Genomic DNA, 26,294 nt, shown 5'->3' with positions numbered 1-26,294 from the left:
AAACCCCTACTGCACTTGACATACTGTATTTTATTGGTCAGGAGAAATTCCATTAGCTCATACCCATTCTCCACAAATCTTCTAAAAATCCTTTCCCAAGCCAACTATTTCAATAGTTTGAAATGGTCTGCAAATATAAAAGGATTGCTGATTTTTTAGGTAAGGTGTGGTTCCTTATATAGCAAGTTTAAGCCAGCTAAAAAGCTCTGCTTAGTCCATACATGGCAGGATAGAAATCACTATTTTTAAGTGGTCCATGAAGTATTACTGGGCTCATCATGCCATAGATGAAGAAAAGCTGCTGTTGTAAAACAGTCCTGGGATGTGACTAATTTTGGAAACTATCCTCAGTTAATCACAGAACCAATTAAGTTGGAAAAGGCCTCTGAGATTGAGTCCAAGCTATGACCAAACACCACCTTGTCAGCTAGACCATGGCACAAAGTATCTTTCCTTCAACACCTCCATGGTGGTGACTCCACTATCACTTGGGCAGCCCATTCCATTATGTATAACCTTTTTGTGAATAATTTCTTCCTAATGTCCAGCCTAAACTCCCCTGCCATAGCTTGAGGCTGTCCTCCTATCACTAGTTCCTGGGAGAAGAGGCCAACCCCACCTGTCTATAGCCTCCTTTCAGGTAGCTGCAGAGAGTGAGTGGATTAAGCATCCTTTTAACTTGTCAAGGAAAAAGACCTCCCAGACTAGGTCACTGCCTCCATCCCATCCACAGAGGCCTGAAGACACAGGTTCCCATTTCAGAATAAAATCTCACCTTGATGCAGGTGCCTTGAGGGCAAACAAGGACATGTGTCCCTGGATGTTGTTTCCTGTGAAGAGCCACACCAACTTAATTTACCAATATGGGCACAAATCTTTCCCATACAACCTGGTTTCCAGTAGAACACTCACTGACATCTGTCACATCGCCTCATCAGCTCCCTGAAATTTGTCCTTGCATTGCATCAGACTTCACAGCCAAAACAAAAAATCATTCATATGACGTGTCTAATGAAGAAGGAAGAAGAGTAATTATTTGATCTCTGCCTTCAGACAACACAGAGATAAGAGGTCAGCACGAGTGACTGCTAAACTCTTGGCAACCTGTTCCTCTCACCTGGTCACCACTCAAGCTTTCCCTTAGTAGGCACACACGAGAGGCATGTCAGGCTTCACATGCTGCCTCTGTCTTCACACCTATCTTAAGAAGAACCACCAAGGTTCAATAGCACTTGCCTAGAGGAGGCTGGAGAAGGCTGACAGGGTCACCTGTGGTGAGCATTACTACAGTGAGACAACTGAATACTTGGCATTATGCATCTCCATAATGGGAGTTGTGTGTTATCTGCTCTAAGGCAACCAAGAAACAGCACACAACAAACTCTACAGGTGTTATCAGCTGAGTCTTTCTGGGTCAATTCCCCACACTGTCAAAATGTTTGTACCAGAAACTATAATAGCAATTCTGGAGAATCTTGCCAATCTACCATAGGAATCAATAACAATGGAAAAGCCTTGAAGAAAATATCTCATGGACTGTGAAGTGCTTATTCAACTGCACCAGCAGCTCTTCCTGATAGTCTGACTATTCTTAAGCCCCACCAGTTTGTGGCTACAGCAGCAGATATTACAGAAGAACCAACCTACTTGCAGCCTTGTTTCAAAACCAAACACCTGGTTTCTAGTCATGCACAGCTGAAAGGTCTCTGACAAGAGGAATCCTGTAAGCCAACTCCTCTATTAAACGCTGCAGCAGCCACTCCTGGGAAAAGCTGACTCTATAAATGGAACTAACAAACTGACCCATGACCTAGACTTTTGATTTTTATAATGAGTACAAGAGGTTTTTTCACAATGTTTATTCTTCCTAGTAAGCACACATTACTCTATGAAAAGCAGGCTATATTAGTACAAGACACATTAATAGATATGCAAGTTGAAAGCTGAGTAACTAAATTCTGCTAGTACAGGTTATCCCACAATTTCATTCAAGTCCTTCACACAAACAATTAGCTGTGCTGCATATCTGCATAACAGTTCTCAGAATAAATTTTACTGTCCTAGATAATATTAAATGACTTCATAGTGAAGAGTACAGTCCAACATGCAAATATTTTAGCCATCTGATGAGAGTTGTGTTTAGTTTTCTTATAACATGGCAGCTTTAAAAGTCAGTATAGTCAGTAAGGACATTAGAGAAAACAATATTGATAGTTCAGCTGGAATGACCAGCAGTTCCTCCACAGGGTACAGTCACATTCCTACTGTAGCTAAGTGATAGGCACAAACATTTTCAGTATATAAAACCCCAAGTCTATCAGTTAGCCATTTATATTCATCTAGTTACTTTATCATAAGAATAAAAATAAAGTTAATTTTGCTCGAACATAACTACAGTTTCCACATGTTAATAGCATTTTAAAAAAGTCTTTTACCTCTGTTGGTTTGTAGCAATCTACAAGAGTTTCCTAGAAGCAAAATATGAAAGTGTCAGTATCCATACAAAGCAATAGTGAACATAAACAACTCATGGTATGAAACCTTGGAAGGGAGGGGAGAAAGAAAGAGAGTAAGAACAGGAATCATTGAATGAAGATGTTAGTGAAAACCCAAAGTTATACAAGTCACCTTTGCTCCCTAGGTGGATAAGAATGATTTATACCAGGAGAGAAATAATGGCTTCTTTCTCCAAGTAGGAAGTTACAAAATCCCTGTCTTCAAGAGAAACTGAGAAGAGGAGGAGAATCCAAGAACATTTCTCCCAGGAACAGACATGTGAAAGGCAGCTTTCTGTGAGGACATGAGAGTCTTTGCAATGCAGAAAGAGAGATGTTAGTTTTTCCTAGCAGGGCATTCCTAGCAGGGGGCTGCTGTAGCTAGTTTAGGCAGAAGCAGCAAAGCTATTTATGAATGCTAAGCAAACAGCCTGGGGCCATGTCCCACATCTCTGTGGTTGGCCAGTGGGCACTGGGAAAATGGTGCTAAAGGTATCAGGGCACTCAAATGAGATGTGCTGAATCCAAGCACCACATTAGTCACCTCCCAGAAGCAAGCTGAGGGCAAGCCACAACTCTGGAACAGTTCTCATTTTCTTAATGCATCTGAAAAGATTATAAATAGAGACACTTCCTATTGGCTTTATATATTGATTTAGAGAGAGAGAGAGATATTAAGGCAATGATGTTTCTTTTCTTCTCATCCTCATTCTTCCATTCATTAACTCCTACCTCATGCAAGATTCAAAGATTTAGAGACCTGGTTCAAACTGCCTAATTTCAGCACATTGCTTTTGAATTTCTCTACTAATTCCTGTTCCTGACCATCTTACACTTTTCTCTGAACTTTTTGAAGTGTTCAAATTTCTATCTACTATAGACAGAAATAACTGCCAGTAGCCTAAGCACAGGGGAAGACTTCTGGTCTGTATACACATTTCTACTGCTGAAGTCAATCACAGAAACTATCTGGCCATCATAGCTGACTCTCAGTCATATAGCTTTTTCCATGTGCTGTACTTCATTTTCCTGTGTCTTCTGTTCTTTTTTTTATATACTTGTACAAATTAGAAGGAGGTTAATTTGGCTTAGCATATTTCCCTCTCTTACGAAGTCCTTTGAAGTTTTATTTACTTGTGTTATCACCAACCTTCCAAAAATTTTATCTTTTGATTACCTTTGAACAGTCTGGTAGACTATGCTAGACTAGACCTAGAAATCTCTGCATACTAATTCTACATTTATAGTGGATTCAATCAAACACAAGATATCAATCCAGATGCATTACTTCAGGACCTTCCGATTTAAAATTATAAAATAACATTACCTGTAATTTGAGAGCTCTCTCCTCTTCATTGGCAGCATCTAGAAGGTCATCAATGTCAATTTCTACCTCTGGCATTTCTTCTTCCTGAAATGCAAAAACACCCATTTAGTCCATAGAGCTATCTTTTAACCAACCCCAAAAGCAGCCTAGTGATAGCACACAAACCCAGCTTCCTGGAGCCAGACAAGGAAATCAATAAGGGACAGTGGCTTGATTCCTTGGTCACAGGCCAGCATCACAGGCTGAGCCCCAGCCTCACAGGAGGTGACAGCTCTTAAGCAATCCTTTCCTCACATACAGGGCATATTAATCCTTTCCTCACAGCCAGGACATGTTACTAACTCATGGCCAGCAGGACAAGTCATGCTACTCTCACAGTACTGGGCAAGATGATGGAGAAGAAAAAGTAGAAGGAAGAACTAGATAACAGCAAGGCACAAAATTGTTCTGAAAGCATTTCTTTATTGGACTGCTTTTCTTGGTAACACTGTGAAAGATCTCCCTTGTGTAAAGTTAGCTTACATGGATCAAATACATGCTACATCAGAAGAACTCAGATTTTCAGTACCTGCACTGAAGCACAAGGTCTAAAGGCATAGAGTATTTTAGAGAATTTTTCCTAAATCTCCTCCACCTACACACTTATCTCTTTGCATCACCAACATATCAGGTGCCTTGTTCCCTGAGTCAGAGCAGCAGTCCATACATTTTGAAGGATTCCTGAGCTCTAGAATCCCAATGAGAATTCATGATCCACAGATATCACCAAATATTGCATTTTCAGTTATGCAAAATACATTCTGCTGGCCATTTTATACATTTTCTCTTCAAAGTTGTTATGCAGCTCCCTGCTGCATATACAAAACTCTGGTCTTAGCCACTCTCCCACACCAAGTCCAGCCTTGACAGCGGCCTCAGAGCCATGGCACACTGCTCCTCTGTTCCCCCTCCTCCATCTAAGCCAACACATGGGCACTGCAAGACTCTCCTCTCCCACTGAGAGGAATTGCCATCAGTCAATTTGCTGATGCAGCATCACTTTGGCACCTACCTAATGAAAACAGGGACCTGAAAGCCTCCAAAGGGGAGGGTGGATTTAATCACAGCAGCAGCTGCTGCCTTCTTGTACCCCACCAAACACTTTTCAAGATCCTTTAAAGAAGCATTTTAACAAAAATGTGGTGATTCTAGCATGTTGCAGAAGTTTCAACAATTGTGAAATAATTTAACAGCTCCAATAGCAACTGCCTCAGGTAATAGCAAAATTATTCTTCTACCGCAAAAAAGACAATCCAAATTTAGCAATGAAGATAAATTAGTTCAAGTTAAACTAAGCAAAGTAAAGCACCAAAGTGGCAAACAACTCGATGTATCAAACTCCAGCTAAAATGCCACCTCTCTGAGTGTGAGGAGGAAGGACAGAAGTTGGATGATTATGTTCCCCATTCCCCCTCTCTGAAGGAAATATGCAGGGACACTATAGCTCAGTCATGCAGCAGTTAGACCCCATGAACACAAATACACAAAGCACAATCTTTGTCCAATCAGCCTGGTCAGAAAGGGAGCGTGGACACTTGCTGAGATGAAGCAAAGATACTGATTATTGTAAAACAGTCTGTCAATATGGGAGTTTCTATCCCAATGCAACAGATTCACTAGCAATTTAAACAAGAGGAAAAGAAACCTTCCGTTGGCTTCCACAGTCAGTAAAAGCCATCAGAATTGGAAAGAATAAGGAATTATGCCTATCAGTGGTATAGTTACTTAGTAGCTTACTACCTCAACTCTATGCTATATCATAGCAAGAACCAGAAATTCTCCACACAGGTAGTAAACCTCCTGAACATTTTATCTAAGCAGCTCAGCCTAAATACTGTTTAAGACAGGGTGCCTGGAGTTACTGCTAATATTGTAAACTTATCAAAACACACATCCATTGAACTGTGTAAATAGCAATTGTGTATGTGTCTGCATTCAGAAGTGCTGTTCAGCACATTGAATATTTTGTCAGATACACATTTTGAATTCTTGTCTCTTGGAGCAGCGTTCTAGCAAACTGAAACAAAAATGAAAAGCAGCATACCTAGAAGGTATATAATGCTTTTTTGTGATCACACATCATTGAAGTTTAGTGCTCCTGAAAAGTTAGTTCTACTCTCAACAGTACCAGTTGAATAGAAGAACATCTTGCTTCTATCCTTCTTCCCTCCTATCTTCAAATCAGCTTTCTCCTACATCTTCAAGGTTAATAGTACCATCAATTCAGAGGGAAACTGCAGCAGCAGTTCAGTGAAACTTTGGTATAAGAGGTAAAAAAGTTCCTGTACATCACAGAAAGTGATAACAAAATATAAATTGCAAATATTTCCAAAACAGGGAACTGTAATTGAATCTCACACAATGGCATTCAGTTAAATTTACATTTTCTATAAAAGATAATGTGTATCTTCTTCACAGTAGATTTGAACTCTGATACACAACACAAGTGGAGGGGGGTGCCCAAAAAGCTAACTCTTGCTCTTGTTTTTGATTGAATGAACAATCAAAATGCTTTCTCTCCATCTGAACTAGTGTGCCTGCATGATCTGAATAGTTTTATGTTAGGCATGAAAAACATGCCCTTAGGTCAGGAGCCTGACCACTCCATAACAGCTGTGATTAATGGCAGAGGGGAAAAAAGACAAAGTCATGCCTTCTGTTAGGCTGATTTTATTGGTGAGATTAGTCTGGTTGCTCCAATTACAATTCAGCAGCTAGATGCAAACTGGGCTGGGCCAAGCCTGAAAGGGTCTGTGAATAGCCAAAGGATGGTATTTTAAGGGTCCTGTTGCTGTCATGAGGCTGTGCATAAAAACAAACACTGCCACCAGTTCTGCTCCAGTAAGAGGGAGACAAAGTGATGCAAATAGCAGGTGATGGGGTGGGGCAAGAAACCACTAGCAGCATGCCTGACAGGGAGCAGCCCCCAGAAAAGCTAAAATAGAAGGGGTGTGGGGGTTCTGGGTGCAAACATCTAGCAACTGAAACTCTTGGGGGAGAGGAGGATGGACACTACTTTTAAGCACTCTCTGCAGTCTGCATTGATAATGTAGGCAGAACATGAGCTGCTGATTTCTGCTCAACTATTCAAAAGTCAGAAAATATCAAAGACAACTTCCATGATATTTAATGAACTTAAATTCAATATCACATTGAAAGCTCCATTACTCTTTAGGTTGCATTAATTCTTTGCAGGCTACTGGCAAAAGATCTTAAGCACAGATGTGCATTAAGTAGTATAGATGTAGCAATTGAAGACATTACAACCTCTCCAGCTGGGAGTGGTGAATGAAACAGAAACAGGAGAACATCCATCAGTGAGACCAGAGAAGGGTCTTCAAAATTATCTCCCACAGCAGCTTAAGCCAAAGGACTGGATTTTGCAGGGGCATCTTGCAGAACACTTGCACAGTCCAGTCTGCAGACCCTGAGGACAGCACCTCCAGTACAGCAAAAGCAGGTCTGACATCACTCCAAGTGTTTACTAATTAAACAATTTTTGGAAGTTTTAAAATTTAATGGCAATGGTTATCCTATGGATAACTTGCCACTATAAATACAACTAGCAAATTAACCTATTATCCCACACCCTCACTGTCATTCACTGGGCATCATCACATTTGCAATGCTGGGAAATAATTAAACAGGCTTATTTGATAGATTTTAAATCTTGAAAATAAAAGGAGAAGTTAAACACAGCAAGAAATGTTAAAACCATCATTTGTATAGCGAATGGAAAGGATAACAAGAAAAAAATTGAGGAAAAGGAAGAAAAGATGACCATAAAATTCAGATGTATGAGAGTTTCAGATTGTATGAATCAGGGTTTTCTCTTGGAGTTCTGGAAGATTGCCAGTAAGTGATCAAAACCAAACTAGAAAGTAGGACCAGTTTTTCTGGAAATATCCATTTAATATATACGAAAATATTTATTTATTTATTTTAGAACAAGCATCTGCTGAGCATCTAATAAAGGCAGCTCTAAACCAGTTCATCTGCAGACATGGACAGCACTTCAAGACAGAGGTGCAAGTCTGAGGATGATAAATTAAAAAACCCATAAATTACCAGGACTAGAAATCATTGGTTACATATGTAACCTGGTAGGATTATGAATGGATTGCATTTAGTCCAGATAAATTAATATGACCAATTAGTAATTTTTAGGAAACAAAACCAAAACAAACAAACAAACAAAAGTGCTTGTTTCAAAGCATTCAGTTGTTCTGTTGTTTTGGAGAACTTATGCATGGGGGCAAAAGTGAATAAAAGCGAAAATTAAAAAAAGAATCATTTAAGTAATCAAAAATTATTAATCCAGAATTAAAGAAAGCTATTCTTTATTTAAAGCCAATCCTAGTTAAGTGCAGAGTCAAAATATACAGCTAAAATAAAGCTATTTATAAGGCAAAAAGACTTTTCTGTCTGTTGATCGGTATGACGAAGAAAAGATTAGGAAGGGATGCTGAAGACAGCAAGAAGGTTCTCAGAAGTGCCAGGGTTCATGAAATTTGCAGTAAGAACAAGAATCCTCAGTGGTAAAACCCAATTACTAAATGACAGTATGTTTTCTCCAATCCTAAAATATTAAGAGCAGTAATGCCATAGCAGACATGATGATCTGATGTTAGACATGAAAAAAAATTAGCTCTCATTTCTTTTGGTCCAGGTGAAGCAGTTCATGCAACAGTGAATATTAGTCTGTACTACTGATAATCAGTGAACATATTTAGGATGCTGCTCCCAGTATGATACAATCTTCAGCATGCAGACACATATTACTTTCTCCCCCATCAGGCACTTATCTCATTAGCAACCAGTCACTGAACCTGAAATCTCAAAAGCAATACAGAGACCAGGGCCCCACACTCCTGAGCACATGCATTCAGTCTTGTCTCCAACTAAGAAGTAGAAAACCCATGTTGTACATCTGTCCTAACCAGAGCAGCAGCCTCTTCCACCAACAGCAAGTCTATCTTCCTCTATCACCCTTGTTCAATGAACAAAAGTGCACAGACACTCAAGGCAAAGTTACTGGATTTCTCATATTGAATCAACAATCCTACTGTTTATGAATAATCATAATTTATCTGTGGCAGTGCAGCTCTTTAACAGAAACCTTCTCTGTGCTGAGCCTGTCCTCAAGTCTGACATCACTGGATCCAGTTAAATGCATGACAAAGGAGGGACACTAAGTGCACACCTGTGAACAGAATGGCCTATGCAAGCTGCCCAGTATCTCACTGGTGCTCCAAATGCATCTACATCTATATAACATGGATAAGGGGCTGGATAAAAGTCAACGACATGATGTTTTATCTCTATGGTCCTCATCTGACTTCCCCTCACCCCGGAGCTAGCAGTCCACAGCCTTGTGCACACACCACTAGAGGGGGGTAATACTTTGCAAACACAAGGGCCCCTGAAGTTGCTGGTGAAGCACAGAAAGTTCTGAGTCCTACATATAGTTCTTGGTCTGGATAAATACACTTTGCCCTCTGCTCCTGTTCTTAAAAATGCAGTCCTCAGCTTTTACTTTAACATCTTGTTTCCTGCAAAATCCTACCACCTCTGCTCCTATCTTTTTGGGTATTTGCTTTGTACATCCATGCTTAGTGCCCCTTCTCTGCAACTCAGGGCCAGAGAAAGGAATGCTGGAAGCATAATAAAGGAGCAACTCAGCTCCCAGACACCGTGATCAGGGCTTCTTGCCAAGATGAAACTGCAAGAGCCCAGCCCCTTCTAGCTCCCCACAGAGCAAGCTTGTTCACATATGACAATCTTTGAGCTTACTGCCAAACTTTAACAAGTTCAGGCACATGACAAGCACAAGTGAAAGAGGAGGGGAGTTGCTTGATTAAACTGAGAACACTTTCATAAACTGGCCACAGGCATCTCCAACGCACAGCTAATCTGGTCCCTCCTAAATTTCCAAGATCACACATACCAGAGTTTCAACTCGGCTAAAGAAAGTCCTCAAACAGTGTGGAAAACTACTTTTTTTTCTTCTTGATTTTAGTCTTAACATCAGAAATAACTGAAGTCTTACCTAAAAGGCTTTCCAAGATATTCCAGCTGAAGCAGGCACAGACTGGGAACCTCTTCAGCTCAGATTATTTCAATTTGGACAAGTTCAATATTTTTAGTGTGGTTGCCAATTGTTAAATCAAGAGTAATGCCAAGAACAATGCTTATGGAGCTCTGCATGGAGGACTACAAACCTTCCTGTGAAGCAGAGGGGAAGCTTATCTAGGAGTTTGCAAATTCTAGCAGTACAGAGAATGAAACAAAGCTGCAGAAAAGGTGAGAAATATGGACAGACACTTCAACACACAGTGGTGGTGTTTACACAGGCAGCCCCAGCTGGACTGCAGCTTGCTCAGCCAGTGTGTACAAACTGCATGGTCCAGAAAACATAGCTGTGTTAGAGCAGCTTTCAAGACCAAGAGAATAAACCCTGCTGGCAAAACATTTATATTCAAATGCCATAGTTTATTAACACAGCAATTAGACTTCCAGACCAAAGCTTACCCACATCCACCTGGCTCAGAGAAGAAAGAAACAGCTTTTAAAAGCTTGTCTGTATCTGCCAATTTACCCTGTGTTGGTGAGTAGATAAGTGGGAAAGAGCCCTAAATTTATATTAGGAAATACACATAATATTACAAGGAAATCTCAATTAGGAAATCTGTTGGAGATTCATGCCTGAACCCAGGGAACAGGGAGCACTCTCAAGCCCAAGATCTAAAGCATAACCTAAGAACATCCCAGACCTAGGCCAGTATGCGAGTTAGATGTGTATTGCTCCCAGCAAGAAACATACTAAAAGAAAAAGCATAGGATTATATGTTACAAGGATACCACCATACTCCTTGGGTAATTGAAAAAGCATTCCTATCCCACAGCCTATTCAGCCTTCCCTGAAAGAGCACTATTAGGAGTTCTTGGCCTCCTCCATAACCATCACCATCTCCATTATCTTTTCCTGTCACACAATTAGGAGACCAGTTTGAACAGTATATTCCTTTTAGAAAAAGAGGGACACAAAGTTTTAATTTAATGAGTCTACATAATGACAAATTTAGAGATTTAGAGTCAAACAACAGGGACATGCTCCCTCTGTGAGCTATGTTACTTGACATGACTTGTCAATCAGTACTTTTGCAAGCTGCCTAGAAAGAGTAAGTCATGAGGATCACTGATTTGTGGGGTTTGAGTTTGGGTGGGGGGAAGGAATTTAGAACAGAATGATCTCAAGCAGGACAAACCCTATATAAGGATTTCACCCTTGGCAAACTAGAACACTAATCCTGTATGTTAGTGTTACTTAACAATAGTCAAGAACAGGTCAAACTTCCTTACCTAGAAAGGATAGCAAATAAAAAACATGGGGTAAAACATTTGAAATTTTCTGGGAATCCCTTAAGTATACAGGCATCTTAATCTCCATGTTCATGCCAGAAGTTAGGTACAGCTGCAACTTCAGCCTTCAAGTGGAAGTGAAAAATGGCAATGGATATACAATACATACAAAACACTTAAATTCTAGTTGTGAACCTCATTAAAGCAATTAACAACTGATATTTTTAATAATCAAGGGAGAATCGCCCACTCAAGCCAAGTTCTTCCATCTCATTACCCAAGCTGGCTCTATCTCCTGCCTCAGTCACTGCAAACCATTGTTGTTTGTCTCGAGCTGGCACTGTCATAGATCAGCCTCTCCTCTTGGCTCTCAAGTGACAGTACAGCAGATGAAACAGACAGATGCTATTCCAACTACAAGTTCCATTCAAAGACTCGGCCTCTCTAAAGCAGCAAAAGTACCCCAAAGTTTTTACTGTAAAATAGTATGCAAGTACACAAAAATGGCAATAGCACAACCCTGGCACTCAGGTGATACAAAAGGACACGAGTCTCTTGCACCCTTATTCCAGGTGGGGTCCCTCTATCAGCAAGGGGGGAATCAGGATTTTGGGCAGAGAGAAGAACATTAACCCCTCAATGCAATTCCTGTGAAAGCTCCTTTTATTGGCAAGTCTTTGTGAAAGGACAGGGAAAACATATCCACATCCGGAGCACAGGCCTCCCCACCCAGCTTCCCTGAATATCTTTACCCTCCCTTAGAACACAAGCCTTCCTGCATTGACATTCAACACAGTCAGCTGCTGTCTTTGCAGATGCCACTGCAGTTTTGCCTTTCCTTCAATTAGAAGGTTAGAGGGCACAAACATGATGGCAACACACCATGATTTCCCCCAGACCAATTCTTTACCATTACACTCACTAAATTTAAGCCAGCTGTTAGGTCCTGCATCACAACAAGGTTAGTATAACATTTTAACCTTCATGAGAAGTGAGGGAAAAATACAACAGCAAACTGTGCCAAAAAAGTCAGCTGAAAGAGGGAAAAGGGGAAGTTAAGCTAAAGCACAGCAAGACATACAAGCACTGCCAAAACCTTTACGAAAGTTACACAGGGAAGGGAGGCAGGGCCAATTTCTGAGAACAACTCAATATATAGAAGCCATGCAACTGTGGGTTTTCCAAAGTAGAACAATGGAAAATCTGGATAACTCCCATGCTACTGTGTTCCACTGCATCACAGACAGATGTTACCCATCACACCTAAACTGCCTCAGTGGCACACAATTATGCCAACACAGAGCTTCAAATAAAACATAGCACCACTTCCCAAACAATAACAGAGCAAGCAGTTGAAAAAACATTGATATATCAACCTGAAGGTAGAGCCTTATATTAGCAACTTGCAAAAGATGAAGCATCATAATTGCCATAAGCTGTTTCAATGTAGCTTTGGGTCTAGCTACACTCAGGAGTGGTGGCAATGGGATTTTCAAACTGACATCAGGCGCTCTCTTTAATCAGTACAGACAAACTAGACATTGAAATTCACTTTACATTTCTGCATCTGTGACCAGCACTGTCAGAGTGCCTTTGTTTATACAGACCATATGGAAATGGTGACATGGTGACCTCCATCAAATACTCTAGAGTGCCTCTGCAGAAGAAATTTTGGTTCCTCTCCTACCTCCTTGCTAGCAGGGACACAAAGCAGCTATTGAAAGAATAATGTGTTAGGAGAAAAACTAAGTTTTATTGCACTTTGAACTCTGCCAACTCAGTTGAGGCCATGCTTGCCGAGCAGACACACTGCCTACTGTTGGTCAGCACACCCATCAAGTTTCCTTGCTGGAAGGAAGGCTTTATGTGCTCTTTCAGAAGACCATACCTCTTTATTTAGATGCCTGGGCTGGCTGCCACATTCCACTGGCTGCATTCTCCCATCAGCAGCAGGGAGGCAACTCATACAGCATTGCAGCCTGCAACTCCATGAACAGCACTCGAGGCTTGTGCAAGTGCCTTGGCCAAGAAAGATAAATAACAGATCCTTTTACTTTTCTGCACCTCTGTTCAAGGTTTTTTTTCCCTCTCAGGTTTATTTTATTTATTTATTCATTATTATATGGAAGCTAAGGAAGTAATTTGCAAAGAATCAACAGGAGTAATTTTTCCACTAATTAACTACTAAATGGAATTTTATAAAGGTAAAACAAATGCACACACACACTACTTAGGGTTTTTTAATAAATCAGTTTCTTGGTATCCTGTGTTTTAACAAGTTTTCAAAAGAGCCTATTATGTAGGTGACTGAAAATACTTATCCTGGGCCCTGGTCTTGCTATTTTTAGTTTGGTATTTATCTGTTGCTTGAATGGGTGACTGAAACACTAGTCAGGGGTCACACACTTGCAGTACTGACTCTGGTCTGTCCATACACAGTAGTTCTTGTATGAGCAGCTGTTTAAGAAGCACTTGCTCAGAACCCCTGCCATAAAGCATCCAACTCTGAGTAACCAAAATTGGCTCTGAATTGGAATGGAACAGCTTATAATGATCCCTAGCTGGCCAAAAAACACAGTTTGGCAAGCCTTGCTTGGTTCATGGCCCCATCACTCATTTGAATACTTCCATCAGTTTACCTGGGAAATGAAATACAGATACAACTGGTTATTTACTCTTCTTTTACCATGTTTTTGACAACTTCAGCAAAAATTGTGACAGCCCTTAAAAATAAGATGGTCTTGACTGCAACTGCCCAGCATAACAGAAACATGATCACTTCTCTTTGACAGGCAGAATACCTCTTTGTGCTTTCCTCTCCTGGCTGGGAAATTCTTGCCTAGGAAGAGTCATCATGATGCCAATGCAGATGCTTCTATTAAGTTAGAAAAAGCCAGTTTTGCCCAACATTTCTCTGCAGACAAAATAGGCCAAGCCAGTAAGAAATGTACAAAGAAAGCTCCATTTCATGACCTCTTCACAATTTAATATCTCATCTGAAAATTTTGTATCACTGGAAGATAGAGAAAACAAGTGCTGGAAGGTGAAGCTGAACATGTAAGTTCAGACTATATTGTATGTCATTGTAATGTTGTATTGATTCCTTTCAAAATAGGGATTTTCAATGGAATTATTTAGATCTCTTTCTTGCACTGAAGTGTTATCTTGCCATCTGGTTTGTTAACTGGGATTTCCATCATGCAGCACCACTCTTCCTTCACACATTTCACAACCTGACATCTGTGCTCATAGGTTCTGTGTCATGTCATTTTTATCTTGTTTTAGTCAATATCTAATTGCCAGCAAGCTTTGAACCACTCTCTTTCTTTCCAAAATCCTTTTATTTTATCCAAATGTAACATGCTTGAAAGGAATTTTTTTAGTTACTATTTTAGGATACGTCCATTTAAAAGTTCTCAGGAGTCTGTCAAAATGCCTTGCCATTCATTTGGTTTCAAGTATACACATTCACACTTCCCTGACAGTCTCCAAAAAATTGGTTGTAAGGATAGACTATTTCCACATCAAGAGCACATCCTTGACACAAGAGTGAGAGTGCAAATGCAAGAGAAGAATTCATTATGAAGAATTCCAAAGGCAAAGTAAAACAAAAGTTTCCAGCAAACCCTTCTGACTCCCAGCTCCCCTGTACCCATTTCACTATGAAGCCCCCTATGAGCACTTTACCTACCCCAAGAGATGCTAACCTTTGCTCACTGCCAAAGAATTGCACTCTGAACAGCCAGCAAACCTTATAAACTGTGTTGCCATCTTGAAAATGCAGACTGAGCAAAGGTCCCTTGGCAGGGCCTGCAGATGATCTGCAACAACTGTTTTAAGAAAAGATACCAGCCTTACTGCCTTCCAAGAAGGCATTTAGCACCACAAACTCCAATTTCAGCTCCCTTGACCCCTAAACAGCACACTTTTTCAACTGAACTCTCACTTTGCTGTGGTCAGCCTAAAATTTGTTCTCCTGTTTCAACTTCACTTCAAGATTTATCTTTCTTAAGCAGATGTCAAATATATGTGAAAATATTTGCTTCCATTTTTCAGAGACACAAACATGCAAAGTCAGGACTTGTCAGCAATCTGTAATCATATGCATTGCTGGAAATTATCAGAGGCTGAAGAAAAAGTGTATTTTTCTTCCAAGTGGCATTCCAAAAGAAGTAAGAAATGATGATATGCATATATTTTAAGGGTTTTTTAAGAAATAAAAGCTTTGTAGTTCCATAACCATAATCTGAGAAGTAATTTAAGGCATACAGATGGAGAAAAGTATAATGTAAGGCAAGATATTTGTTGCTTTGGCTTTGTATAAAAGTAGAAAACCGAAGTAATTCCTGAAGCTTCTAATTTACTTACAGCTTTACTTTTTAAATGCTAAAGAGCCTATCATCTTCCACAACATGCACTCTTGCCAGCAGCAAACATGTGACAGACCTTTTCATACTGGATAATGAAAAATTGTAGCGAGATATGTGATCATGATAGTGTCAGCAAGCCCAAAACAGAATGGGGCCAAAGCACTGAGGTGTCCCTCTGCTCCTCAGATACACAAACAGGCAGTATTTTCCAGCACAACCATAAAAATTCCGATGCTCCTGCAACAGCTGCTAGTCCTCACAAATCACTGTAGCAGAAAGATGATGCAGGCAAACAAAGGAAATCCAGGACTGATGAGGGCCCTTAAAGTAGATAAATCTGCAGACAGGCAATAGCAAAACCAGAGAAATTGCAATTGGGCTGAACTGAAGAGAGAACGTCAACAGCTGCTGAAGGGTGAGCACTTATTCCCCCCACCCTTTCTTCTTAGCAGCACCTCTCTCATGTATGTGCTAAAGATAACAACTGCTTAAACTGTTTCCTATGACTGAATTACAGCTCCAGGAAAACACTACTTTTTTTAAAGCTGTATCAAGCCTTTCATTTCCAGGGTTGGAGCCCTAGCAGAGGGACTATAATCCTCACGTTATCAGGTTAACAGAAGAGTGAAAGATTACTTTTAAGTATCTTAATTAACACATAGGGGGGAATAAGAAAAAGAGAAAAAAAAAAAAAAAAAAACAACAAGAAAAAGAAAAATACATGAGGAGGAGAAAAAGATTTTAAGAGGAATGCAATTTTCTCAAGTATACCTTAAAAGCCGGAAGGCGCCACCTTCAATTATCAGGAATACCAAAGATTCTCAGAGAGGAGAGAACTCACATATATACTCAAGATCTCATTTCTTAAATAGTTTCCTGGTTCTGCAGGGCAACACACACACCAAGACCACCTGGGTGTAGTCTTGCAACTCCTAGAAGTCCCAAACAATGCTTCTGGTTAGCACCGAGTTTCCAGAGGCCAAAACACAGGTGTGTTATCAGAGGCTTTGTCTGCAGCCATCTAGACACAGCTTTTCAGACAGAACCCAAATGAGTACAGCAATCTTTCAGTTCTCTCCTGAAGTTCTTTCCATACTATGCAAAGCCTTTCCAGCAGCTTAGGTATATTAAAAATAGAGCCAAACAGTAGATTCATTGAGACTGATGTTGCACTGAATTGCAATACTGTTTCATGTTACACCATCCAAGAGCATACTATATCCACAGTGCACACATACATATACACCAACCCTTCAGGACCATGTTAACAAACCCAAATATACACCTGCATCCACATATGCATGAACAGCTACATGTTGTTACAGAAAAATATCAGAAGAAAGAGAATGCACACAAATTTCTGCAATGAAAGTGTAGCTAGCAATGCCTTGAAGAAGCACTGCTTGCCATAGCACAGCAGAACATATTAACAAGCCATCTGTTCATTATAACAAGCTCAACAGGATTCATCTTCTAGATGCAGAGATGCTACCTACAGCATGTCCCTTGATCAAACAGACAGTTGTTGGATATTGCCAAAGTCTAACCACATCCCTTCCAGAGAGTATGCTACACATCTCTGCCACCAGCACAGTCTGGATTTAAAATCTGCTTTCCCAAGGGGTTGTGCCTTTGAGCAGAATTAGTCACACAAACAAGCAGCCCACAATCAGGTTCCTCCAGCTAGGTACATGCAGACAGAACCAATGTTATTTGCTCTCCACTTCTCCTCTCACCTTAGAGAAAGATGCATTGTATTCCAGGAACACAAACACTGAACATGAAATCTGTTCTCAGAAGATATTTCTCTCTCGTCTGAGGCAAGCAGGATGGCTGGTCTTTCAGTCTCTCCCTCCACCCCCCATTGCTATGCTTCTCCCTTCAAACAGAAAAATTATGAAACAGCTGTTGCTTTGCCAGCTTTGTGAGAGGCAAAGAACAGCAGTCAGAAGTAGCAGCAGGGGAACAAGACTGTAATATATACTCCGGATCCCATCTGTTGAGAGTGGGTTAACAGAAGACAGAGGGCAAAGAGATAAACAGGGACTCCAACACACAGTCAAACACCTCCTTCCTCACCATCTATCCTATGGTCTTCAGCTCAATACCCAGCAACTGCAGCAAGAGCAAGGACAAAGCTCTTCAAGTTAAACGTACAACATCAATCAAATTAGAATCTTGATAATGTTCACAAGCAAGTTGTTTAATTAATACACTGTGCCGCCAGTATTTTGGCTTAGTTGTTACTCTGCCATGTGGCAAACTAGACAAAGCAGATGGTCAATAAGCTCTGTTAAACTGTCAGGGCCAGCTATTATGAAGAGACACAAAACAGCTCTCTGCTAGTTCCAAAATTTTTAAGCTAAATCTCAGCAACCTCAGCTCAGTTTCTCCTCCTAGAAGGGCTAGCATCAATCCAGTCAAGGTTCAACTAGTAACTTTCCCAAGGCTCCAATCTTGAAATTCAGTGTATGCCAGGCACTATGCTAAGAGATACTCAGGTTCATTAAAAGCCCCCAAAATGTGAAAACAGCCACTATCATCTGCACTACACCAAGAAATCTTGTGTTCTGCATCTTAAAGCAAAACAAAACATAAAAATGCAGCAAGTAAATCAAGAGACTGGGATTGAAATTGAGTATGAAATCCTCAGCCTTTGAATTTCAAACAGGAAAACCAACACAGCATAAGTCTTATTAAAAGGAGTGCTTAACAAGTCAAATTTCAAAATATGTTCTTCTCTTCACTAAAAATGTTGTTGTCATACAAACTCTGAAACAATCTCAGACACTTTACCTCACATGTACCTCCAGACAGTACTTTGATCCTCACAACAAAGACAGATACTCCAAACAAATAACCAAACAAAGTTGAAGTCTGGTTCAGCAAAGAGCACAAGCTTTGCCACATTAGAGGATGTGGTTACTGGTAGTATGTACAGCTACATCTTGTTTTGTTCTGCTGAAATCCACCTCTTCACACTACAGTAGCTTCCTTGCCTACTCATTGTGTAGGGGCCTTGCTCTGAGCCATCTCCAGAACTAAGTGTTTTAACATTTTTAAAAGATTCCATCATGCTTTGTTCACAGTGCCATAAGAAACCCAGGCTATGCCTATGTGTACTGCTTCCTGGCCAGATAGTTGCTAAAAACATCACATATCCTGCTTTATTACTACACCTAGCTACAGGAGCTAAAATTTGCTTAGTATTAAAAAGTTTTGAGACCAAATTTCTGAAAATCCCCATGAGGAGAGGTTAAAAGCTTAAATGTGTCCTTCAAGTCCCAGAACACATGAAAATACATCAGAAAAACACTGTGATTAGAAGTTGCAATGCAGTTTTTACTTAACAGACAAACTGGGAACTGTACTATACAGCCTAGAGGTGATGTCCAGTGAGCAGATTCCCCTGTCTCTGCAAGCTCATGAAAGGCAAGTTTTGAAGCATCCTTCTAGAAAGTCACCTTTGTGTTCACAAACAAAGTATTATTACTTAAGTTTTCTGCCACACAGAATCTTTTCAGGGTCCAAACCAGTGTACATCTTTCATATCTTATTTTGAGGCCAGCCACCTCAAAAGAGAGCTGGGGACTACCAGCAGCTTTTGAATGGATCAAACATCATCTCCCTTGGAACACTGCAGTCACCATCACTACAGATTCTTCAGCCACATTAAAAAATCTCATTTGTGTTTGTGACTAAGTGCTTACCACAGTAGGGCTCTAATAATGGTGACTTTGTCTTGCAAAAGGACCTGTAACAACTGCCAAAGCTTTTTTAATAAGTTTTTTTGTTTTGGTTTGGTGCTTTTTTTTTTTTTTTTTGCATCATTCAAAAGCTGCTGACAAGAGCAATTAAGGAGTAAAGAGACAAACCAATGTTGTTTTTCTAAATTATCTCATGATTTGTATAATATGGACTCAAAATTTCTAGATCTTGAACTCAGCCAATACAATATAATTACAGCAAGGTGCTGGAACAGCTCAAGCAAGCCATCAGGTGAGACCAGTGTGTTTTGTTCTTCTGGACAATACTAGCTAGTTCCTAGCCTCTGGCACACTCTCAAGGAACCATTCAAGGAATTTACCTGGATTCACACTTCAGCTGCTCATTCCTGAGTTTTGCTTTCTTTTAACTATCTTGCTTCTTGCAAACACTTGGAAGTTAGCCTTCTCTGTTCTTCACCTTCCCTGTTATCAAATACATTAATCACATGACAACTAAAATTCACACATAGAAACCACTTAACATGCAAAGAGTCATATCTAACTCGGGAGCAGACATCTTACAGAATGAGAATTTCATCTGATCAAAACCATTTATGTTGGGCAATATTTTAAAGTTAAGCTACACATTCTTTATTTTTTAATTGTTTTTTTTAAACCAAGGCCCAGGGTTCACTAGTTGGGATTTCTTTCACCTGACTTTCTATGTCTACCATAGAAATAGTGTCATGCCCCATCCCTAGAAGTGTTATGCCTCATTTCTGGGAATAATCAAGGCTAGTTTGGATGGCACTTTGAACAACCCAGTCTAGTGGATGGTGTCCCTGCCCACAGCAGGGGGATTAGAACTACAGGGTTTCTAAGGTCCCTTCCAACTCATTCAATTAGTCTGTGATTGAGCAACCATTCATCTACAGTAAACAACAGGAGACTGGTAAGGAAGCATCAAGTACAACAGCACAGAAGTCTGTCTCTCAGCAGATGAATCTTATCAATGGTATCTCTCATATAACTACATGGAAGACCTACATCCTGTTACAGCAGCTGAAGTTCACTGCTGCAGTTTTTGATCCTGAAGGAAACATACAGCATCATCATAGTCCAGGAAATCTGGAGACAGTGCTTTCCTTCAAACCCTGATAAAGTTAACCAGTGTACCATGATAAAGGTTGGGTCAGGACATGGGACTAAGGACAGACTGTCTTAAAGGATGCCTGTTGTGTTGCTCATAATGCTTGACCAAAAGACATATCACAAATCACAACTAATGTAATTTGATTTTTCCATCTGTTACACTGTATTTTATGACTAATTATTTTACTACCACATCAAAAGTTCTGAAGAGGGGCAATACCAGCTGGTTACCTTGACCACCTAAAAAATGCTAATTTTGGTGACCAAAAAAAAAAAAAAAAAAACCAAAACACAAAAATACCCACAATCCTAACTTTTCTCAAGTCAAACATTCAAGTTTGACAGATTTTAATTAATTTACTCAATATAGTGTAGTAGTCTTTTTTCAGGAAATTATTTTCTACTTCCAGATACCAAGAAAAGGAACTGATACATTCTGAGCATCCTTTCTGCTCCAGTTCTTAAACATAGCTCAGCTTTTTATCACTAGTACATCTTAGACAAAGAGCTGACTATTTTGCATTCTTTTCATATTACTCCACCTTTGAAATAAAGGACAGGATTGGAAATGCAGGAGAAGAAATTTTAAGCAGTTAAACACTGCAACTTAAGATAAAACGGTAGGTGTAAAGGACAGCAGTGATCTTGCTGACACTGTCCTTAGCATGTACTGTGAAACCCAGAGCTTCAAGCAGCAGTGAAGTACATAAAAGCAACACAGCATCATTACCCTACAGGGTAGAGCTGAGGAACTAATTCCAAGGAATCCAAAATAAAGTCCTTCAGTAGAGCTCCTTATTTGGCCCATGCCTACAAAACAGCTGCATATAAACCAAATACCTGCAGCAGCCCATTTCCACTCTAGGGACAAAACAATAGCCATAAGCAATTGCACACCTGCAAACATGAAATCTGACCTTACAGTCATGCTTACAGAATTGCTGCCATCAAAAGGAATCCAGAAGCACTCCAGTGCATTTTTAAAGTAGCTGTTGTGTGCTATTCTATGTTTGATACAGAATAGCCAGTTGAAAGGAACTTTGAATTCGAAGCATAATACTCTGTTAAACAAACAACGTTATTTTTAACTGTCTCCTTTTTTTTTACAAATATACAAAGTCTTAATGTTTGAAGAGATCAGCCTGGACACGAACATGTTAACGAGGAATACTCCCATAATCTTTGCTCCTCCAGATTCTCACAGGCTTTTCTATCTCCACCTACAGATTTTCTCAAATGGGAGATATTTCAGGAACACCAGAAATTATAATCAAGTCTCCAGACATGAAACTGCATGAACACACACAGAGAATCAGGTGGAAGGAAGGGAATAAGATCAAAGTCAGGCACTCCCTTTCCCTCCCTGGGAAAAAAAGATAAGAGAGGAAGCTCCATGCTGCTACTGTCTCATGTTTTGTTGTTCTCCACTTTAAAAGACTTCAGTTGTCAAAGTAGTTTTCAGCACAAACTACATCCAATGCATTCCAAAAGAGTTGAATTCCACAAGATTTCTTGTGGATAAAAGCTGGTACTCCCATCATACCATCCAGGATCACTGTGGTTTGGGGAAGTTTGGTGGTGCATCTTCAGGAGGATCATTTTGTTGTTTATTTGTGGTTTGCTTTTTTTACACTGTGGCACACCAAAGAGCAAGGAAATGGCACATCAACAAAGCAGATCCAGGGTAGCTTGATAATGCTTCACATCAGTGTGGGACTTGTTGCTAGCAGGTAATTTTCTTTAATAAAACATCCACTTTAAAGTGAATAGTCTTCCATAAACAAAACAAACCAAACCAACAAAAACAAATAAAAAACCATACACTAGAAAAAAAAACAAAAAACCCGACCAACCAAAATAAAAAAAAAAATCTGCCATGATTAGTCTGTCAGTATCCAACAAATGAGCTACTCAAAAGAAGGCTGTGTATCACATCTGTGTTTGAATTCCTCATGTCTGTTCTTATGACATGGACTGGGAAGCACCAGTGCTAAGGGTTTCCTGTAATTCATGTCTTGATTCTCAGGTGCCCAAATAAAGCCTTCTCCTTTTCAAGAATACAACAGAAACTATAACAACTTACCTGTGTGGATTTACTGCCAACTAAAAAAGGATTAACTTCTTTCCTTTAGTGAAGATATTCAGAGAGTGTGTAAGTTCTGTGCAAATAAGCAGCTTATTTCTACAGTTATGTTGTGATATCATTATCTCCTTGGCAAATTTCAAGCTAGGGTAATAAGACCATGGCAGAAGACACACACACAGATTTTTCTGCCAAACATTTCTAACATCATTTGGCTTAATAATGGAAATAAATAAATGTAATGCCTTTAAAATGCAGCCAACCCTGATCTAGTTACCACCCAAACTCATATGGGACAGAGGAGGAGATTTCCAGATTTGTATTTGAATGAATTCAGCAAGCTGTCCTGAGCTTGGAAAAAGTGTTTATGCACATTTAAAAAAAAAAAAAAAAGTGCTCCTGCTCACTTTTTAAGTACCTTGCAGCACCAATTCAAAAGAGTTTCTGCAATGGAAGAGGACCTGTTTAAAACTGTTAGGGGAAAGTCAGTGTTCAGGGAGCTCCAAACCCTCTTTTTCCTCCTCTCAAATCGAAAACCTGAGTAGAGGACTCCCCATGCACAGTCATGGTTGCACGCAATCACTCCGTCCAACCTCTATGAACAGATTCCTTTAAAACTCATTTCAGGCATTCTAAAACATGCTAGCATACCACATTAGCCACAAGCTGCAAGGGATGCACATTTCTTTAATATTTTCTCATATCAATGAGCAAGGAAACAAAGCAAATAAAGAGTAAGCATAATCAAAATGACAGGTGGATTCTGAAAATCTCTTCAGGCTACAGCTAATAATAGAATACCCAGTTTCAAATTATAAGTTTGGATGAGTTGACTGACACTCTCAAATTCTAAACAAACACCAGTTCTTTTCCAAGAACTGGTCAGGCTGAGTGAGCATGCAAACATACAGGAGGAAAATGAGAATTTTTCTCATGCAGTAATTGGCCTGAATCCAAACTCCTGGATAGACTTTTTGCTCCAACTAAGCAGAGCTGGGCTGCACACATATGCAACCTCCACAGGCAAGTTTTGCTTCAGCAAACCAAATCAAAGCATTTGAAATCCAGCTCAGAGAAGGCAGTGGCTGGCACAGGGACATACCAGTCAGCACAAAGTGGTATCATCAGCTCCTTCCCACTGACCTGTGCAAGAGCAGCGTTTAAAGCTCACCCCATCACTTTCAGAATGTCTCCACAAGGAGCACATCTAAACATGAGAAATTCCTCCAGTGCAGCAAACACTTTCCACCCCTGCATGCCCCTGTTTACTGAACTTCAGTGTCAAATCAACACCTTAGAAATGTCTGACTCCTTTGGTAATGGGCTCAGAAATCTTGGGCCATTTGTGAGGTCTCTAACTGCTGGTTCAAAGACAACATACAGGATTGGAGAAGTGAGAATTGTTTTCTGAAGATAAAGAAGAAAAAAGAGGTTGAGATGTTTCTAAAGAAGCTACATTTGGACACTGTTTGAGGACCCCACTTTCTCATTACTACCCAAAACTGACAAATATCTACTTTTAATCCTTATCAAATTCTTCCAAACCAGATGGTTTGGGAGACAGAAGACGAAGCAACCCCCTCAAACACATCTTCACAGCTTGTAGAAGATATGTGTAAAAGACACTGTACCCATATTCCTCCCACAGGCAGGTAGCTTAGATAAGCACAAATGGTTCAGTTCTGCACACATGGTGCCAAGCACGAAGTCAGGACACTAATAAATCTTACATTCATAATAAACAGTGCTGCCTTCCATAACATTTAGCAGGATATGGAATGGGTGTAGCAATTTTTGCCTGGTCATTTAAGTACAGCAAACCACAGGCAACCAGGTAGCATTTTGTGACCAGAAAAGAGGTTAACACAAGCTCTCTAGCTGACCTGTGGAAGACAGCAGAACCCATTGCTAATCACTGAAATCAAACACACACAATATACCTTTGTTTAAAATCTCCATTACCTTCAGCTGCAAGGAGAAGATAGCTTTGCCAAGAGTACTTCTATATTTATTCCACTTGAAAAATGCTGAAGATGCTTCATATAATGCCTTTGGCATCTACCACTAAATAAAGACAAGCCAAGTCATAAGATACCTTGTAAAACAAAAATATTCAAAACCGAAGTACACAAATTTACACCACCATTTTCCAAAGGGACTAACCAATTATGTAGTTAATTAGAAAAATTAGGACACCAGCTTCACCTTGTTTCTATACAGACCAGAACTCATTTCCTACTGTGGTTTCTGCTGTAGATCTGGGTAACTACTTATGAAAATACACTAAGGAATGCAGGTTAATTTTCAAGTTTCCTCATGCTGTTGTTCTTAAACAAACAAAGTATACACAAAGTAACTACTTTTTATAACTGAAAATCCAGGTATGCACTCAAATAGGGAATATTCATATGAAGCCCTGAAACACTTCAGATAGAGCCAAGGGAGAAATAATAGCTGGTTGAGCTTCTAATCTACAAGATTCCAAATGTACAGAGAAACAAGCTGCAGTTAAAAATTACCAATCTCTCAGTAAGAGCAGCTTGGTGGCTCATGTTGTCTATGCATTCAATCTGACTTAGGTGAGAAGAGCTCTGGGCCAAAGTTTTACATCAAAGCATCTTCACATTGCCCTTGAAGCCAAGGCAAGAGCACCTGTCTCGTTTAACATTTTTATGAATGGGAAACTACTCTGGCCTTCCTGCAGCATTTTGTTTTATATCAAGCCAGCTTTGGCCTTTACTCATGCACTGCTCCAAAAGACATCCCATTCTCACATAAGCAGTCAGCCCACCCTGCATTCAGTGTTCCACTCCCAGCTGTCCTGGCCTATTTGGAACTACAGGCAAAACCCTCACTGCTTCTTTCTTGTGGGCTAGTTCTCTTCCACCTTTTGATGATTATAGCTCTTTGATTTCAGCCCTAAAGCAAATTCAGTTATTTGATGCTTTCCCACAATATCTCCTTCCCTTCCCCCGCAAAACATGCTCCAAGAACAGACAAGTTCCCACAATTCCCTGGGAAATAAAAAGCAGCTCAGTTTAATGCAGAAAAAAACCTCTATGGGAATAAGATACCAGCAGTTCTAGCAACAGGCATGTGGGACTGAAATGCCCAAGTCCACAGTGATCCATGCTGCTTACGAGTGCACCAGATCCAAGAGCCCAGGTCAGTGCACCTGCTCTGCATCCAGCTGTGTTTTACATGCACGGCTGTCTTGCACACAAGAGAAACCTGCCAGCTGAACATCAATTTCATTTGTACACTGCAAGTCTGCTACCCTGCAGAAATTTGCGACTCACGAGGAAGTTTGTTTCTGAAGAGAGTGAGGAACTCCACACTTAGGAAACAGGAATTACAAACAGTAAATGGAGGTGGTCCTACAATTAAACACAGCTTAAACAGATTAATCATTCCAACAAACTTCCAGTAGTTTACCATCAAGTATGTGTGTCATAAAGTGATTTTTTCCATCTCTGACATGGAGGAAATACTTAGCTAGCCCTTAGTGCTGAAGCCTTGTTCATTAACCTTTAAGCACTTCAGACTGTGCTTCAGAATTAAAGCAAGGTAAACATTTATCAGGGAAAGAATAAAATTCTCTAAGAGTCAAATGAAAACTAACCTCAGTTTTAAAGCTCGCTCTTCCAGTTTCTTGACTGTCCTCAATCCCACAGCCTCAATATTACATTAACAGGCTTCTTCCTTTTTAATTGTATGCAATTTTTCTTGAGATGTGTTTAATCCTGGCAGTTAAATGGA

The 26,294-nt window shown here is 40.0% G+C and overlaps 1 protein-coding gene across 2 annotated transcripts in view; it reads right to left on the bottom strand.

The window, feature by feature from the left end:
- PPP1R14C (protein phosphatase 1 regulatory inhibitor subunit 14C) overlaps positions 1-26,294 on the bottom strand; it is a 50,830-nt gene that overhangs the window by 7,873 nt on the left and 16,663 nt on the right. Inside the window, exons 2-3 of one of the 2 annotated variants that reach the window (XM_079329140.1) lie at positions 3,823-3,906; positions 2,436-2,468 (exon numbers count right to left, since the gene is read on the bottom strand). In XM_079329140.1, the coding sequence (XP_079185266.1) occupies positions 2,436-2,468; positions 3,823-3,906 (117 nt within the window). The remainder of the gene's footprint in view (positions 1-2,435; positions 2,469-3,822; positions 3,907-26,294) is intronic. The other variant, XM_079329141.1, reaches the window with a different exon arrangement.

This window comes from Erithacus rubecula (assembly GCF_903797595.1).
Source record: "Erithacus rubecula genome assembly, chromosome: 2".
Classification (NCBI taxonomy): domain Eukaryota; kingdom Metazoa; phylum Chordata; class Aves; order Passeriformes; family Muscicapidae; genus Erithacus; species Erithacus rubecula.
This window is presented reverse-complemented; position numbering and strand designations above follow the sequence as displayed.